At 37.0% G+C, this 16,353-nt stretch overlaps 4 protein-coding genes and 1 pseudogene across 4 annotated transcripts; 1 reads left to right on the top strand and 4 right to left on the bottom strand.

Moving 5' to 3' along the window:
• The first annotated feature begins 1,076 nt into the window (after positions 1 to 1,076).
• On the top strand, positions 1,077 to 3,839 carry LOC132162060 (protein CHROMOSOME TRANSMISSION FIDELITY 7-like; annotated as a pseudogene).
• Positions 3,840 to 4,947: 1,108 nt separating this feature from the next.
• LOC132162059 (NDR1/HIN1-like protein 10) lies at positions 4,948 to 5,798 on the bottom strand. The gene has a single exon (XM_059572306.1). It carries the CDS (start codon positions 5,755 to 5,757, stop codon positions 5,083 to 5,085), a length of 675 nt encoding a protein of 224 aa, XP_059428289.1. The 5' UTR covers positions 5,758 to 5,798; the 3' UTR covers positions 4,948 to 5,082.
• Positions 5,799 to 7,648: 1,850 nt separating this feature from the next.
• On the bottom strand, positions 7,649 to 8,407 carry LOC132162010 (NDR1/HIN1-like protein 3). The gene has a single exon (XM_059572253.1). The coding sequence runs from the start codon at positions 8,370 to 8,372 to the stop codon at positions 7,701 to 7,703; it is 672 nt and encodes a 223-aa protein (XP_059428236.1). The 5' UTR covers positions 8,373 to 8,407; the 3' UTR covers positions 7,649 to 7,700.
• Positions 8,408 to 10,591: 2,184 nt separating this feature from the next.
• On the bottom strand, positions 10,592 to 11,555 carry LOC132161750 (uncharacterized). Its single transcript, XM_059571932.1, has one exon. The coding sequence runs from the start codon at positions 11,481 to 11,483 to the stop codon at positions 10,914 to 10,916; it is 570 nt and encodes a 189-aa protein (XP_059427915.1). The 5' UTR covers positions 11,484 to 11,555; the 3' UTR covers positions 10,592 to 10,913.
• A 1,744-nt stretch (positions 11,556 to 13,299) lies between these two features.
• Positions 13,300 to 14,505, bottom strand: LOC132161822 (U-box domain-containing protein 26). Its single transcript, XM_059572019.1, has one exon. The coding sequence runs from the start codon at positions 14,363 to 14,365 to the stop codon at positions 13,484 to 13,486; it is 882 nt and encodes a 293-aa protein (XP_059428002.1). The 5' UTR covers positions 14,366 to 14,505; the 3' UTR covers positions 13,300 to 13,483.
• Positions 14,506 to 16,353: the final 1,848 nt, after the last annotated feature.

Here is a 16,353-nt window from a genome sequence, read left to right as displayed (position 1 = left end):
GCTTCAAAAGATGTAACCTTTACAAACTCTCCAATATTTTTACTTTTTATATCCTATCGATAACTTTTTATTACTATTTAAATAAAAAACTCACTATAAATATTTTTTTTTTTTATACAAATAATTCAAAACTTCTATCTATTTTATATTATATCAATCATTTCTAGATCAAAAATCATTTACCAAGTTTATTGCCAGATGGAGCTGATGGAACTGCCAGCCGCAGCCGAAAAACATGAATAGACAAATTGATTTGGCTAATGGTTTGAACATTTTACCAACTATTTGATGCGCTTTAAAGAGAGTGTAATGCAATTATATTAGTGATGTGGCATGGCTGAGTAATACTATTTTTCACACTAGTTAAATAAATAAAAATTATTAGTGTTAATAATTTGTTTATATTTTCACCATATTTTTTTATAACTTTAATAGATCAATCATTAAATTTGTAGGATCTACCATTGACTTATGTAGAGTCCACATAAGTCTACAAATCTAATAATTAATTTGTAAAATAAAATAAAAAAAATATATTTATATGCATTTTTACCAAAAACCAGTTTTCTACCTATTTTCTCAAAATTGTCCGACCATGTGACGATAGGCAGAGGCTCCACCCCAACTGAAAAAGCTGACACGAGTTAGCCACTGCCATCGATCATGCCACAGCACCAGTGTGATTGGTACACCTAGTGAAGAGTACTCTTGGGAGACGAAGAGAGAAACTTCTTTGAAACGAAAAGCCTCACCTCCTGCTCACGATTGATCGGCGCCGGCCATCTCCAACCACCGCATGCCGGCTGCCGACCGCTGTCGAGATTATACTCTTATTCTCTCCTTTCCAGATAGTTCTATACTCTGCCTGCCCTTTTCTCTCTCTCTCTCTCTCTCTCTCTCTGCTTCACCGACGTCGTGCAGTTTTTGGGTTTTGGTGATAGGCCACCGTGCTTCCATGGCAGATCTATTTACGAAATTACAAAATGGTTTTTGTTTTTATTTTTATTTATTGTTTTATAGCATTTGAAATTTTAGGAGCTGCAAAAAGAGCGGGAAATTAGCTAAAGCTAATTTACCAAAATCCTTTTGGCGCCAAAAGAGAGAGAACATAACATTAAAATGCACCGTAAACGAAAACAAAACACAAAAGAGAGACACCAATCCAAATAAGAAGCAAAATCATTCATTCATGCAATCCAAGATCAGCTCCTTCTTCAAACCCTCTATTTCTATTGCACCCAAATCTCCGATTTTTGACGGCGACGGCGACGGCGACGACGAATTGACGACCTGGGAGAAGAAACAACATCCCATCTTCAATACGTACTCGCGTAGAGCTCCAAACCCAGATGGGTACGCTCTTTGTTGCGATCGATATTTATGGTTTTGATCTTGACTTGTGCCCGTTTAATTGTTTGGTTGCTGAGAAAAGCTTGAGGAAAATTCTGCTTTTAATCTTGATTAATACAGTGCTTTATTTTATGGGAATTGAAATGACAGCAATAACAAGCAGTTTAGTTAGGTGGTAATCTTAGCGCTCTTTTTCCATTTTTTTTTGTTTTTCATGACGAGGAAAAAAAATTCTAACATTTATTTTTTTCCCTCCGTTTCTTGGTAACCAAACAGTCGAACAATTTATTTGCTCAGATTGGCTTATTTTGAAAATAAAGGTGAATTTTCTATAGCATTGATATTGACATTTCTGGGGTTTGTTTTATTGGGGTCAAAAGCAGTGAAGTTGTCAATTTAGGGCTAGTCGGAGAAACGCTGCAGAAATCCATTTGGAATTATTCGTGTTTAAAGCCGAAATCAACGATTAACAAGAACAAGAAGAGACGCTATGCGCAGTTCCATTTAGATCTGGGTCAGTCTGATTTTACCCTACGCACATGTTCCACATGTGGGGTCAAGTACGCTCCTGGAGAGGAAGAGGATGAGAAGGCTCACAAGGCATTTCATAAGGTCTATACCCATGGTATTCCATTTAAGGTATACCACTAAAAGTTGTGTCCAAATGTGCTTATTTGGTGTAGAATATTTTGGGAATATTTGAATACTATGCATCTTGCTTTTGTACATTATACTTTGAATCCATTCAAACTATGATGTCACTAAAAGGTTATATGTTTCATATGTGTTTATTTTCTATTGTTTTAGTGCTTTATTTATCATATTGCTTCTTCAATTTTACAGGGTTGGTGCAATGAAGGGGTGATTCATATGCCCTATACTGAAGGGGGTCAAATCGTTTTGGTGTTGGATTGTGACCCTCCTGCGCATAGGAACAAGGTTCTTATTTGATTTCTGATTTTTTGAAATTGGTAAATAAGATGGTTTATAATTTTTAGTGTATGTTTTTGAAGTATTAAATTGGGACGTTATTGTACTGGCAGGTTGAGGAAGTGGTAAAGATGATGGAGACTGAGCTTGGAAGTGGATGGATTTACCATAAGAGCTGTAAGGTGATCAGCATTGCTTTTTACTTGATTATTTCAGAGGCTTCTGTTTTCTGGTTCTGCTGTATGAGATTTTTTGAAGATTCTTGAATTGTAATTCATTTCTTCTTTAAATTCTACTTGATTCTATTCAGATTCCCAGTTATTGATGATAAAGACTTGAATTTTGCGAATGTACCTTGAGTGACCTAGAATTTTTTAATGAAGATTGTTAGATGGATCCATGTAGTGGTGAAATGATAAAATGTTTTATTGATTTCTCACCCATTAATTCTTTGTCTGATTTCGTATATGATGTAGAACAATGCTTGAAGTGGAGATCATGTCTCAATTGTGTAATTGACGATTGAGATGTTGATTGCATTTTGTTGCTATTCCCATCTATATGATGGCAGGTGTATATGTTTATTTCCTCCCAAAGGATTGTAGGATGCCTACTTGCAGAACCAATATAAAAAGCATTCAAAATTCTCTCTTGCTTAGTGGATGGGGCATCTGATGGTACTACTATAAAGGAAGCAGCAAGACCAAACTCGACCACTCTCCAATTTGGCGATGTTAGTTTTAAAAGGGAAGTCAAGAAAAGAGCCCCTTCTCTTAATTGTTCTGAGGTCTTGAATGGGAATCTCAATGGAGCAATCATTTGCGAAAATGAAGCTGTACCTGCTTTATGTGGAATTAGAGCCATTTGGGTCACTCCCTCTAACAGAAGAGAACACATAGCCAGCCAATTATTAGATGCTGTGAGGTAAGTCCCATATTTTACAATTTAAAAGCTTCAAAGCACTTCTTTCACATTCAGCCAAATCATGTTAAGTTGTTAACTAAGTGGAAGTAGTTAGATCATAATAAATCGCTTTAACCTAGATATCTTAATCACAACTATGATTATTTTATGTGAAGTTCTTCTAGTAGATTGTCATTAATGGAGTAATTGGAACCTTGGATGATCAAAAAATTGCCTTCCTTTTCTTTTGGAACTTCAACATAATAAAGCAAGTATATAGGTTTCTTTACGAGCTTCACACCTGTTTTTGTGAGAAATGTCTAGCCTGAGTTTCTTTGCCAAACACAAAGATGAAGCCTTTAATCTTCTGATTGGTTTTTGTAAATTGATCGCCAGTATGTTTTGCACTTGACTCTTCTCTTATTTTTGTGCTTATTGCAGGAAAAGTTTCTGCATAGGTTTTGTCCTTGAAAGATCTCAACTGACATTTTCTCAGCCAACCTCAGCTGGAAAGGTGTTGGCATCTAATTACGTTGGCACTGGTTCTTTCTTGGTGTACAAAAGTAACAATCTGGACCACGTAGAAGGTTAATAAAAGTAAAAAAAAATTTCCCCCAAGTTTGGGGCGATTTGCAATTTGACCTCAAAAATTTTAATTTTGGCAATCCACCACTCTAAAGTTTTAAATTTTTGTAATTTGACTAATTGTATCAAAAACTTCTCATATTGTCCATAATTTTTTTTTTAATTATTTTTTATAAAAAAATTAAAAAAAAATTCGGGGTGGCTGTAGCCACTCCTTTGGCCATCTGGTCATTTTTGCACTCCAAAATTTTTTTTTTTTTAATAAAAAATAAAATTTAGGGGTAATATGAGAATTTTGGGATAATATTTGTCGAATTACAAAAATTTGGAACTTTTGGGGTTAGATTGCCAAAATTGAAACTTTGCAGGTTGAATTGCAAATTGCCCCAAACTTTTGGGGGGGGTAAAATATAATTTTTCCAATTATAAAATATGAAACTCATAAGTTGTAGGACAAAAAAGGTAATTTTAAAGCTATAAATATGAATTGATTACTCAACTCTTTAAGGTTAATAAAATTCCAGAAATTTATGAGTATTAATTACACCTTTTTACATTGTAAATATTAAAATTCTACAATCATACGGTCATAGAGAGAGAGATAACTCAGAAATAAGGGTAATGCTATATGCAAGACTCATATCTCCTTCTTATTTACCTAAAAGTAATGTGGTCATTAAAATTATTATCTGATCAAAAAAAAATTGTAACAATTTGATTTCATTCCTTCATTCATCAGAAAAAAATTTAGAGCACGCATGAATAAAATTCAATAATAAATTAATAATTCATCTCCAAATTCAATGATAAATTTAAAGGCGACATCACTTTTAGGGGGACAAGGACAAGAGTATTGTATATATATAAGTATAGCGTTACTTTAGAAATAAACCTTAAACAACTTACTATGTCTATATCATTTTTGTTGTGCAATTGAATAAAATTCCCATTTTACCATAGAAGAAAAAAATATATATATTTTTGAAAAATATTTTTCTTATTATTGAGTGTTTAGTGGGATGTAAAATGATTTCAATAACCTTAATGAGGCCAATATGCACACAATGATTATGGAAGGAATGGGAATAAATATTAATTGTACTCTTTATTTATTTACATAAAAGTAAGAAACAAAAATACCATATATATATATATATATATATATAGCATAATATGAAAGAAAAACATATATAGGCATCTGTAACTCATCCATCAGGAAAAAAAAAAAAAAAACCATCGTCAAAGTAATACAAAATCAAAAGAATGATTAAAAACTCTCACACACACTCGATCAAACGAATAAGACTCAAATGATCAGAAACCGATGTCGCATTTGGTAATCTCGAAAACAGCTGTTGAATTTCCATTAGAAGTCAAAGGAACCTTCAAGTCGCAATTGATGTTGGGCTTAATCCGACATGTGTTGACGTTACCCAGCCTAAACCTAATCCAGAGATAGAACTTAACATGGATATCAAAAACCCCAAGACTCTTCTCCGAATCAAGCACGGAAAGCTCATTAGATCCAAGCAAAACCAGTTGTTGCCCTTTGAACGCCGGACTCAAAACGGTCGTATTCTTGTGGCCTTGGTAAAATGGGGCCAACGCCTCGGTGCTAAACCTCTGGCCCACATAGAAAGCGTTGGCTTCGATACGATCGTAGTAAATGCCGATCTTTTCGTTGGGGTTTCTGATGGTGACGTTGAGATAAAGATTGTAGTAGAGCATGTTGTTGTTGGTGGTGGTGGTGGTGAAGTTGAACTGGGTGATCAGCGACGCGTCGGTGACGTGGAACTTGACCCTGCTGGGGTGGAAGATGAGCCAGAAGACGAGGACCGCGAGGCCTGCAACGACGGCAACACTCCCGATGAGTTGGAAAAGGAAATCGAAAAGGCAGCAGTCGTCGCCTCGGCTGCGGTAGGATCGGCTGGGTGGCGGGACTGAAGGGCCGTAGAAGGATCCGTTCAAGTGGGGTTGTTTCTCTCCCATCGCAATGTGAAAGAGAAATGGAGTCGAAAAAGCCTAAGAGAGGGGTGAGTATATAGACTAGAGGTTGGAGAAGAGAATAAGAACTGAGAATAAAAAGAATAGTGTGAGGAGTTGGTGATATACTGTGAATACCCGTACTCCTAAGCTTATAATGCGAATGGTGGTGGTTCCTGGTAGCTTCGTCTCGCTTCGATTTGACAGGTCGAGATAAATCAAGGACGTAAATTTCCAACTGCGGATTTTTTTTTTTTTTTTTTTTTTTTCTAATTTAGTGTATATATATATATATATGTGTGTGTGTGTGTGTGTTTTAATATTAGTTAAAAAATGAGGTTAAAAAGATACATAACATTTGTAGAGATTGAATTGTAGGAATTCCTACAAGACTACAACCTAATTTATTAATTAAAAACAAAAATAGTAAAGATTTATGGGCACGGACACATTTAGTCCAATTGTATGAAAGGTTGCAAATTGTTGTTCATTTTTTTTTTCTTTTTCTTTTTACCTCTTCTTTTATTTCCAAAGACCTTAGTGAGTCGATTGAGAATAAATATAGCCCACGAACCCAACTAATGCAAAGAGTCTTACTAGTCACCCCTAAGAATATTGCTGTTGCACAAGAGCCCAGAATTACGTGGCAATTATTACCAGTCACCTCAGAATGAGCAATATTGCCTGAGAAAGAAGGGACACCAAAAATATTAGGAACCTGAGACTCTCTCTATATATATAGAGCCTACCGCTGATCAGAACTTTCGCTGGCTTAATTATCAAGAGCTCCTTCGCAAAAATATGTAATAAGAAAAAGGAAAACCAGATGCCTAAAGTGAGATACCGGTTGCTCTAAATTATCATGACTCTTATAAATTGATGGAACTCCACGTAGTCATGATGATAGCAAGTGCATAATATTGAACTCGTCAATTTCAAAAGACTTCGTTGGATAAACATAAAATAAAAATTTAGTGGTTAAACAATAATTTATAATTACCAACGACCTAGGAGTATAACTAATGGTACATATGCCAAATTCCTATAACAACTCAATTAAGATCGATCTTTAATTTGTCTTCAAACTTAAATATTGTTTAGTGGAAAAACAAACATAATTTGTGTAGAAAGATGCATCCATTAGAAAATAATTAATAAAGGGAATTACTATCCTTAAATGTCCTTTAAAAACATGTTTCCCTAGCCAATATTTAACGTAAAAAGGTGAGAGTTTGTGTCCGTTCTTTGGGATGAAACCTCTAGTTAGTATATTAATAGACGTAAATGATTTTCATTAAATGATTTCTGTAAACTATTTTTAAAGGAATAATGACTAATGTTATCAAATTTAAGATGCATTAATCCACAAACTAATTAATTAATGACAAACTAAAGAAACGTTCCGTAATCCACATCCGATCCCCCTCCTAATTTTTGTGGAATGTTTCATCATATTGATAAATTAGAGGCTCGAGCTTTGGCCTATTCTAAATTTGTGACACATATTTGCTAAACCTTTTAGAAGCTCCAATTAATGACTTGTTCTTATGGAAAGAATGTCTTCAGTCTCCTTAATTAATTATTAACTTATTATAATGGGAATTACATAAAATAAACAAAAGTCTAAAGGCATTGCATAAGCATCGTCGTAAAACTCAAGAATCGAGGCTATATATATATATATATATTAATGATTTATTTATTTACACGCATAACGAAAGTAACAAATAAATAATATCATAAACTCCAATAACAAAACATAATCATCTACCCTCTATCTCATAAGCAAATACAATCGTATCGTATGCGAGAATAAGAAGAATGATCACATATACAAAATATATATATATATATATATATATATATATATATATATATAAAAGAATAAATAATACCAAAAAAAAAAAAGTACGTAGTGCACTCAATCAAACATGAAGAAGGTCGGTCGATCAGAAATCGATATCGCACTTGGTACTCTCAAAAGCAACTGCTGAGTTTCCGGTGGAACTCAGAGGAACTTTCAGGTCGCACTTCACCTTAGGCTTCACCCGGCCGGTTTTCAACTTTCCGACCTTGAACCGGATCCGGAGATAGAGATTGACATCAACGCTGTAAACCCCAGCAATCTTCTCCGCATTGAACTGCGTGAGCTCATCACTTCCAAGCACAACTTGCTGCCCTGAAAACACGGCGCTCAAATAGCTCGTGTTCTTGTGCCCTTGGTAAAACGGCGTCAAGGTATCCATATCGAAACGCTGGTCGCCGTAGTACGCCCTGGCCTCGATGGTGTCGTAGTAGATTCCGATCTTCCTGTTGGGGTTTCTGACGGTGATGTTGACGGCAAGGTTGTACTGCAAAGTGTTGTTGCCGGTTAAACTGAACTCCGTGAGCGAGGCGTCCGTGACGTAGAACTTGACGTTGGTGGGGCGGAAGATGAGCCAGAAGATGAGGACAGCAAGGCCAATGATGACAACGAGGGAGACTATGAGCTTCAAAAGGAAGCTAAAGAGGCAGCAGCAGCCGCACCCTCTGCCACGGCCATGGCGGTGGTAGGACTGGGTTGGCGGTGGGGCTGCAGGGCCGTAGTAGGCACCGTTCAGGTGGGATTGTTTCTCTGCCATGGTTAATTAAAAGAAAGCAAGAGAAAATTTGTTCTGGAATGCTATAAGATGATGGGAGATATGAATTGGAGAAGAGCTCTGGTGCGTGCATGTATTTATAGGGTTCGAGAATGGAGCAGGAAAGTCTCGTTAGCCGCGTTACATGGTTTTTCATGAGCTTACGGCACGGCTGCGCGCATGACGTCGGATCAGGAACAACGCGTTTGTTTTTGGAAGATTGAAATGGAAATGGAGGAAGTTTCCTGTTCACTTTCTACGAAATGTTGTGTGTGAAATTAGGAAGATTTTTCGGAACTCATTTTGATGCGCTGTACGCGTAGGTAGCATATCATATTGGAATGGACCATGTCTTTTTTTTTTTTTTTTTTGCTGAGCTGGGATGGGCCATGTCAACTTTTATCTTCATGCCCTTCTTGAATTAATTTAATGCATTTTTATGGCAGTTTTTTAAAGGTAATTAATCCAATTAATTAATGCTTGAGTGCGATAAAAAAAAAAAAAAAAAAATAGAGGAGCCTTTTGCATTCCACTCTTTTATATTATAGGTGGATAATTTAGGAGTATTTATTTATTTATTTATTTATTTTCATACAAAAAAAAGTTCTTAATATAAAATCTAAAACACTTAATCAATTTAGTCGTTAGAATACTTAATTATAAGTAATTTAGTTGTCACATCTGATCACAATTGACAAATGATTCATATTGTTACAAAAAAACTCAATAACTCAGTTCGCTTCAACAACACGTTTTAAAGCCATTATTGTCATGATCCTATCAAAACTTTGTAGTTAAGTAAATTTATGCAAAAGTAGTATCAGGATGAATGATCTCCAGGGAAGTCTCGTTCAAAGAAGACAAAAGCTGACAATATTATGTGTCAATGGAGTGTGATGTTAGAAATTGTATCAAAGCCATTGCTCAACATGAGATGGGGAAGCGTGCACAAGCTCATGAGGGTGATGGTTGCCAATGTGGATGTGGGTCCTAAGATGGGGTGATTGTGGCGTCCTATATCGCTTGAGTATAGAGATAGAGACGTGCTTATGTATACTTGCACCCTTCATGACAACATCGCATTTTAAAGTCGTAATAGTAAAAAACAAAAACCTTCATAATTTATATATATGCTAAATATATATAGGGAATGCAGATAATGGTTTTTGCAATTCGCATAAACGGATGTAGGTTGTTATTATCTGCATGCATTTTCAACCATACATTTAATTATTGTCATGGACAAAGCTAGACAAAATAGCTTTTTAGCTATCTTGTTGGGCCAATGTGAGTGCTCTTAAAGAGCTGAATTCCTTCCTTTTGGCCCATGTGTAGCGGTTGCATTTAAGATGCACCGTTCTTTGGGTGCAAATAATATATTGAGGACCGGTGATGCCCCATAGAGAAGCTATGACTTACTCAATCCATGTGGGTCCGAGATCTTAAAGGGTGAATATATAAAGTAGTCATGCTTTAGAAGGGTTCATTGTTATTTTATTTTATTAATTACCGTCATGTACAAAGCTAGACAAAATAGCTTTTTAGCTATCTTGTTGGGCCAATGTGAGTGCTCTTAAAGAGCTGAATTCCTTCCTTTTGGCCCATGTGTAGTTGCATTTAAGATGCACCGTTCTTTGGGTGCAAATAATATATTGAGGTGACGCCCCATAGAGAAGCTATGACTTACTCAATCCATGTGGGGTTCGAGATCTTAAAGGGTGAATAAATAAAGTAGTCATGCCTTAGAAGGGTTCGTTGTTATTTTATTTTATTATTATTTTTTTTTTTAAAAAAAGATATTTGATAGAGTGAATATATTTTTAAGAATAAAAATTTTCAATTTTGAAACTCTATAATTTTTTAAAATGTAAGAATTAAATTGAAATGTGTACTTTTTAAAATGTAAGAATTGAATTGAAATGCAGTACAAGTTTCAGGAATAGACGAATAGTATAAAAGTATGGACAAACAATAAGAAGGATTCACCTTCCCAACGTAAGTAGGGTATGAGGATTCTCTACAATTTTGAAATTAATATAATTTTTAAAATTATAATTAGATCAAAATTTAATAGTAATCAAACCCAAATTCAATAATAATTTTAAAAAGTCATATCAATTTTAAGATAATAAGAAAAAGATAAAAGATGCTCCTAACAATTAGCATTCAAGCAGTTATTGATCGGCATATTTGTAAAATCGCTAACTGCTCCTATTATGCAATGAACAATTAACAATTATTAGAGGTATAATACCCTTTACTCAAAGCATAGTGAAAACGAACCAAAAACAGTAATGAACCAAGAGGAATTGCTTTGTCCACTATGGATACATTTGGACATATACATTACAAAACTGTTAAACAAGTTCCGCGGCCCATAACTTATCCCTGGTCGGAAATTTTTACAGCATTTTCGCACCCATTCAGCTTGTCATCGCCGGAAATACCATCCTCATGTCATCGGGATATTTTTGCAACCATTCAGCGTCCAAATTCCCAAACCGCAATTGTTTCGTTACTTCCTCACGAGCGTGTCAGATTTGATCAGGTCCTAGGTTCCATCTCACGAGTAGGAGAAGGCAAAGGAGTGTAGTAAGGCGGCGAAGCACAAGGCGTTGAAAACGGCGTTGCTACGTCCACATCGATCGTCACGGCCACCACTGGCAACGAGCTCGACACCCCAACGACCCCAACGCGCTCCTCCGTAATCACCCTCTTCGATTTCGTCTTCCCTTTCTCCGAGGAAGAACAGTTCTCAGAGTCCACACCCTCTCTCTCCTCCTCCTCTATCGTAAACAAAAACCTAGACGGTCCGTACATGTACAGTCCCCTCCACTTCAAAACGTCGTCGATATCCGCCGTTTCTCCTGCGCGTAGAGGCGGAGAGGGAGAAGGAGCTTGCTGGGGCTCGATGCGGGACTGATTTTTCCAGCAGAAAAAGTAGAAGAGCTCCTTTGAGGGATTGTAGAGTGAATTCTCCTCGCCGCCGGAGACGCTCTGCCGACGGATCCTTCTCCGTCGCCGGATCACGCAGAAGAGCTGAGCGAGTATGGCTACAACAGAGACAGCAAACACCACGGTGAGCGCCGAGCGGAGCTTGCTCAGACCGATCATGGCGGATATTTTATCAAAGACAGTTGTTTTGGATTGGAACTGTTGGAGACAATTGCAGGTGGTGGAAACGGATGGCCATAAAGACAAATAAGTGATGACTCGAAGAGCGAAGAGGTGAAAAAAGTTGTGGCCATTGGCCCATTGGGCCGTGATGATGAGGTGGACCCGCATTTAAAATTTGAACCAGCTGGGCGGACGAGAGTTTAGTTAGCGTGGGGGGTAGGTATAATAAAAAGTGTTAATTAGTTGGCTCAACATTGATAGACATGGACCACACAATTGTCAATAGTGTTATAACCGTACGATGATACATTGATACTTATACTGACACTGACAAATGCCGGTTGGTTGTCGGGTAGGTCCGTTGGCTAGTTCAATGCCAATTACACAACACAGAAAATATGAAGTATATTTGGTTCATCTAAGGGATTTTTGTTTGACTCGATTGGGGATTTGGGAGCCAAGAGCAAAAATGCAGTGACAGATGTCAATTGGTGGTCAGTTCTATAACTATTGGCCATGATTCAATACTAATCAATGCAAAGCATATGAATTAGGATCTTTTCCATTTTAAAATAACTGGATAATATTCGGTTACTTATAGTGGAGATATATTTCTGTTGACTCAAAAAGTGAAAAGACAAAAATACTCATCCACATAACTAACGGAATATTATCCAATATATTTAAAATTGAGAAGATTCTGTTCCAAAGCATATTGGTTAATGTATTACGTTATGTGATTATAAGCCAATTTTCGATACAACCCCCATTGGAACCTAAAAAAACCTTCCAATACCCAAATCCGACATGGGCAAAATCAATTGATATTTGGGTATTATCAGTGTCCCTACATTTTACTTGTTTAAGTTTAAAAATTTGTAAAACTCTAATAATAAAATCAATAATTCATCAATGGCATTTATCTTAGATCCCTAATGACTTTGAGGGAAATTAATGGGTTGATCTTATAAATAAAAGGTTTCTTCTCTTGCTGCTGACTGATTATTTGTTTGTATTTTTTGTTTTGAATAAGAGGTTTTTTCTCTCTTGATCTGCCCTCATGAACGACGAAAAATAATTATATGTAAGAGGTTATTTCTCACGCCCTGGATAGTTCGATATGAGGGCATAGATTTGTATATAGATTAGCGGAAGATTGAAGTCATAGATAACACTTGATTGCAAAAAAAATTGTTTGTATTTATGACTTTGTAACCTCATAGCATGTGGCTATAATTTTGCAAAGTTTTATGTTTTGTACTGTAAGAACTTTTTGCCCTGCTCTGTAAAAACTTTATGCTCGTGATCTTTAATTAATAAAATTTTCAGATTTCCATTAAAAAATAAAAAAAAAAACCCCCTGACTTGTTTGATGCGAAGTCAATTTTGGATTGATAATTTAGGACCTTAACTCATGACTTATGTGATCGACCTTGTTTGAAGATTTTTGACATGTTTCTTTAACTTTATGTCACAATTCTTCTTGTGAGCTTAGTAAGAAGGCGTATCATTAAAAAATTGTTACATGCTATGTCACTAGACAACTCTTACATATTGATCAAATTGGTCAATTTTGCAACCCTATGGAAAGAATGACAACTTTTTTCTAATTTTTCCATGTATCAATGAAAACAGCCACGGCCCACGGGGAGTGAAAGAGAGTTTTTCCTCTAGAAAAGCCCTCCACCGTCTAAAAATAAAATAAATTCTATTATTTTATGTATGAGGTTATTTATTTATGCATTGCTTTTATGTGTAAGTTGAGTTGAATATTGGTTTTTGGAATCCAAATCAAATTATTCGGGAGCTTAAATAGAAATAACCTCCCATATTAATTATTATATTGAAATTGGAAGCTTAAACAAGCCGTTGCATCTCTCCATTATCACCCAGTTCACACATGTGCAAAAAGACAACTTCACTTTTCCAAGACTGACATGTCATAGCTATTATTGGCTGACACCCATTCATCATAACAGACAAATCGAGGCTGTCCGTCAGTTCTCCTGAAGCGCCTTCAACAGCAGCGCGCCCTTCCGCTTCCCCCTGGCACTACAATCATCCCGCAAGGCCAAAACCACCGCACGCGCCACCTCTTCCGGCGGCGCCACGTCCTTACCCGTATCACCGTCACCGTAGATCACCGCTAGCACGCTTATCGCGTACTCCCTGGCACGCGCCGCTACCCTCCCCATCATGGCCACCATCACCGGCACTGCCAGCGCGTGGGAGCGGACCTCCGCTGCCCCCTCTGGCAGGGTGCACATGAGCTCGAGGGCCGCCAGTGCACGCTCCGCCTCCGCGTCTTCGAGCTCGGGCGCCGCCTCCACCACCGCAGACACCGCCCCCGCCTCCACCGCCACGTGGCGGTTGCCCTCTGCCAAACAAAGCGCTAGCAGAATTTTCGTCGCGGGCTTCGCGCCCGCTTTGGTTTTCAAATTCTCCACTACCCCGCGCATGAGCTCGGGCGGGCATTCCGGGTCGGTTGGCGGGTTAGGCACAAGCGAGCGCTCCAGGAGATGGAGCGCGGAGAGCCGGTCCGGGTCCGACCCGGTGTTGATCTGGAGCTCTGCTACGTGGAAGAGTTCCTGGAGTTGGGTGAAGGGAATGGGTGGCGGTAGTGGACACTGTGGAGCTGGGTTGGACTTGAGGGTGGTTTCGGGTGGCGGATCGGGGTTGGGGAGTGGGAACCTCCACTGAGTGAAGCTTTGGGAGGTTGAGGAAGAGGAGGAGGAGGAGGACTCGGGTTGTGGTGGTGGTGGTGGTGGGTGAGAGGGTGAGTGAGGGGAACTGGTGGGGCTGAGAACGGATTGGGTGCAATGGCGGAAAAACCCACAAGAGAAGAGTTGGGTCTTAAGCTTTGGGTGATTAGTTTTCATGGTGGCAAAAAATGAGAGAGAAGAAGATTGGTGTCAACTGTAAAAGCCTTAAGGGGTGGAGCTGTGGGAGAGGCAGGTACAGACTGCTGTACGTGTGGGTGTCTCAGCTTTACAGCTAAATTCGCTGAAATATTGAATATTCTCCATTACAATTAAGACACCAAAGATGACATGTACATCTCTCCAATTTAGTTAATGAAATAATATCTAATTAATTATATTAAAAATATATTTTCATTCATTAAAAAAAATATATATATATTTCTACAACATAACTAATTACATATTGTCCGATAAAAAATAAACTAGAGATGATCATATACACACTATGGTGGGACTTTAATTATGGCTGTGGTCATGCTGGTTGGGCGCCACCATAAACAGCCCCCATGACTACACACTGCCTTCTTCAGTTAGAAGCTCTCCGTTGTTTCCCTCCAACTCATCACTCGTATCTTTGAATTCATAACATGTCAACAAGTTTGCTCAAGAGTGAATTTATGGTTGTGTGACTTGAAAATGAAAGATTTTAAAAACGCAATATAGTATTTAGTAAAGTTGTAATTTAAATTTTAGAATTATAGTTTAATATTTAAAAAATAATACATTTTTAATTATACACTTGCTTGTAATTTAAAAATACGAATTTTTTTACCTTGGTAAAAACACACTTGCAAATAATACACTGGTGGGGGCATTAGCAGTGCCATTGATGGGGTAAGGGTTAACAAAACGCTGCCTGCAAATGCACTACTTAAGGTAATAATCTGATTGATTATGTGTTTTACGTTACATGGTGTTGGACTGTTGGTTTAGGAAAATCCTTGCAAGCGAATATGTGTTGTGTCTCAATTGGCTGTAATTTTCAATTCAACCTATTAAACCGACGGATGTTCTTAGATTAGCTTTGTAGGACATTAGCGGTTGATTATTAAGTCCCACATAAATTGAAATTGAAATTTGTAAAACTCTTATAATAAAACCCATAATTCATTAATGGCATTTATTTTATAAAGCTAATCCAAGAATATCCGTCATTCATGACTTCAAATGGAGAGGATCATGTTCTTTGTTGGTAAAGTCTCTTGTCATGTAAGGATACAAAATCAATCTTATCCACTTCATAAGAAGAAAATTCTTTTAATTCAATCTATTAAAATGCTATGTCTTTCGAGTATGTGATTTTTACACATTTTATTAAAAATATATATAACAATCACAAACAAATTTCAATTTTTAATAAATTGAATTGGAGAAATTTTATCGGACCGAATTTGAAGAAAAATTTATGAACATATAAACCCACAAACCCAAGGGCTAGATATATGCTAACCAGCTTAGAGCATTCCCAATGGAAGAGCCAAATGCTACTTTTATCTAGGATGGCTCTTCAAATGTTCAAAAAACCTCCTACATTGGATGAGCCAAAAATAAATGTAAAATAGATATTTGATTAGAAGAGCTAAAAAAAAAGTTAAATGTAGCAGCACTTTTTAAGGGAGCCATTTATCTTTTATTGTTTCTCTTACCTGTTTTATCTTTTTCTCAAATCGTTTCCTACTTTTTCTCTGCATGTTCTCTTTTTCCCAAAACTTTTCTTACTTTTAATAATATTTTAATAGAATATATAGAAATATAACTAATCGGATGTAGAGACATTTAAAAATGGCTTAGCTAAACTAGATAAAAGTGAGTTTTAAAGAGCCATTTTACATAAAAATATGGCTCCTCCATTGGGAATGCTCTTAGGAGTTGGGAAAAGAGCCCAATTGGGTGCCCATGTAAACAGTTGGTAAAGCAATTAGTGTTGGATGGGTTGAAGCCCAGCTCATGGATTAATTCATTTCTATTCTATTCAGTCCATGCTATTTACGTCATCATTGGTTAGGCCCAGTCTCCAAGCGCCACAGCTCTGGGCTTGTTATCTAAGAACATCTTAACTATCCTTTATCACGACTATCAGAGAGGTGTATTCGTGGGCCGAGAGT

This window comes from Corylus avellana, chromosome ca9, assembly GCF_901000735.1.
Source record: "Corylus avellana chromosome ca9, CavTom2PMs-1.0".
Lineage (NCBI taxonomy): Eukaryota > Viridiplantae > Streptophyta > Magnoliopsida > Fagales > Betulaceae > Corylus > Corylus avellana.
Note: the sequence above shows the minus strand (reverse complement) of the source record. Positions and strands in the feature narration are given on the sequence as shown.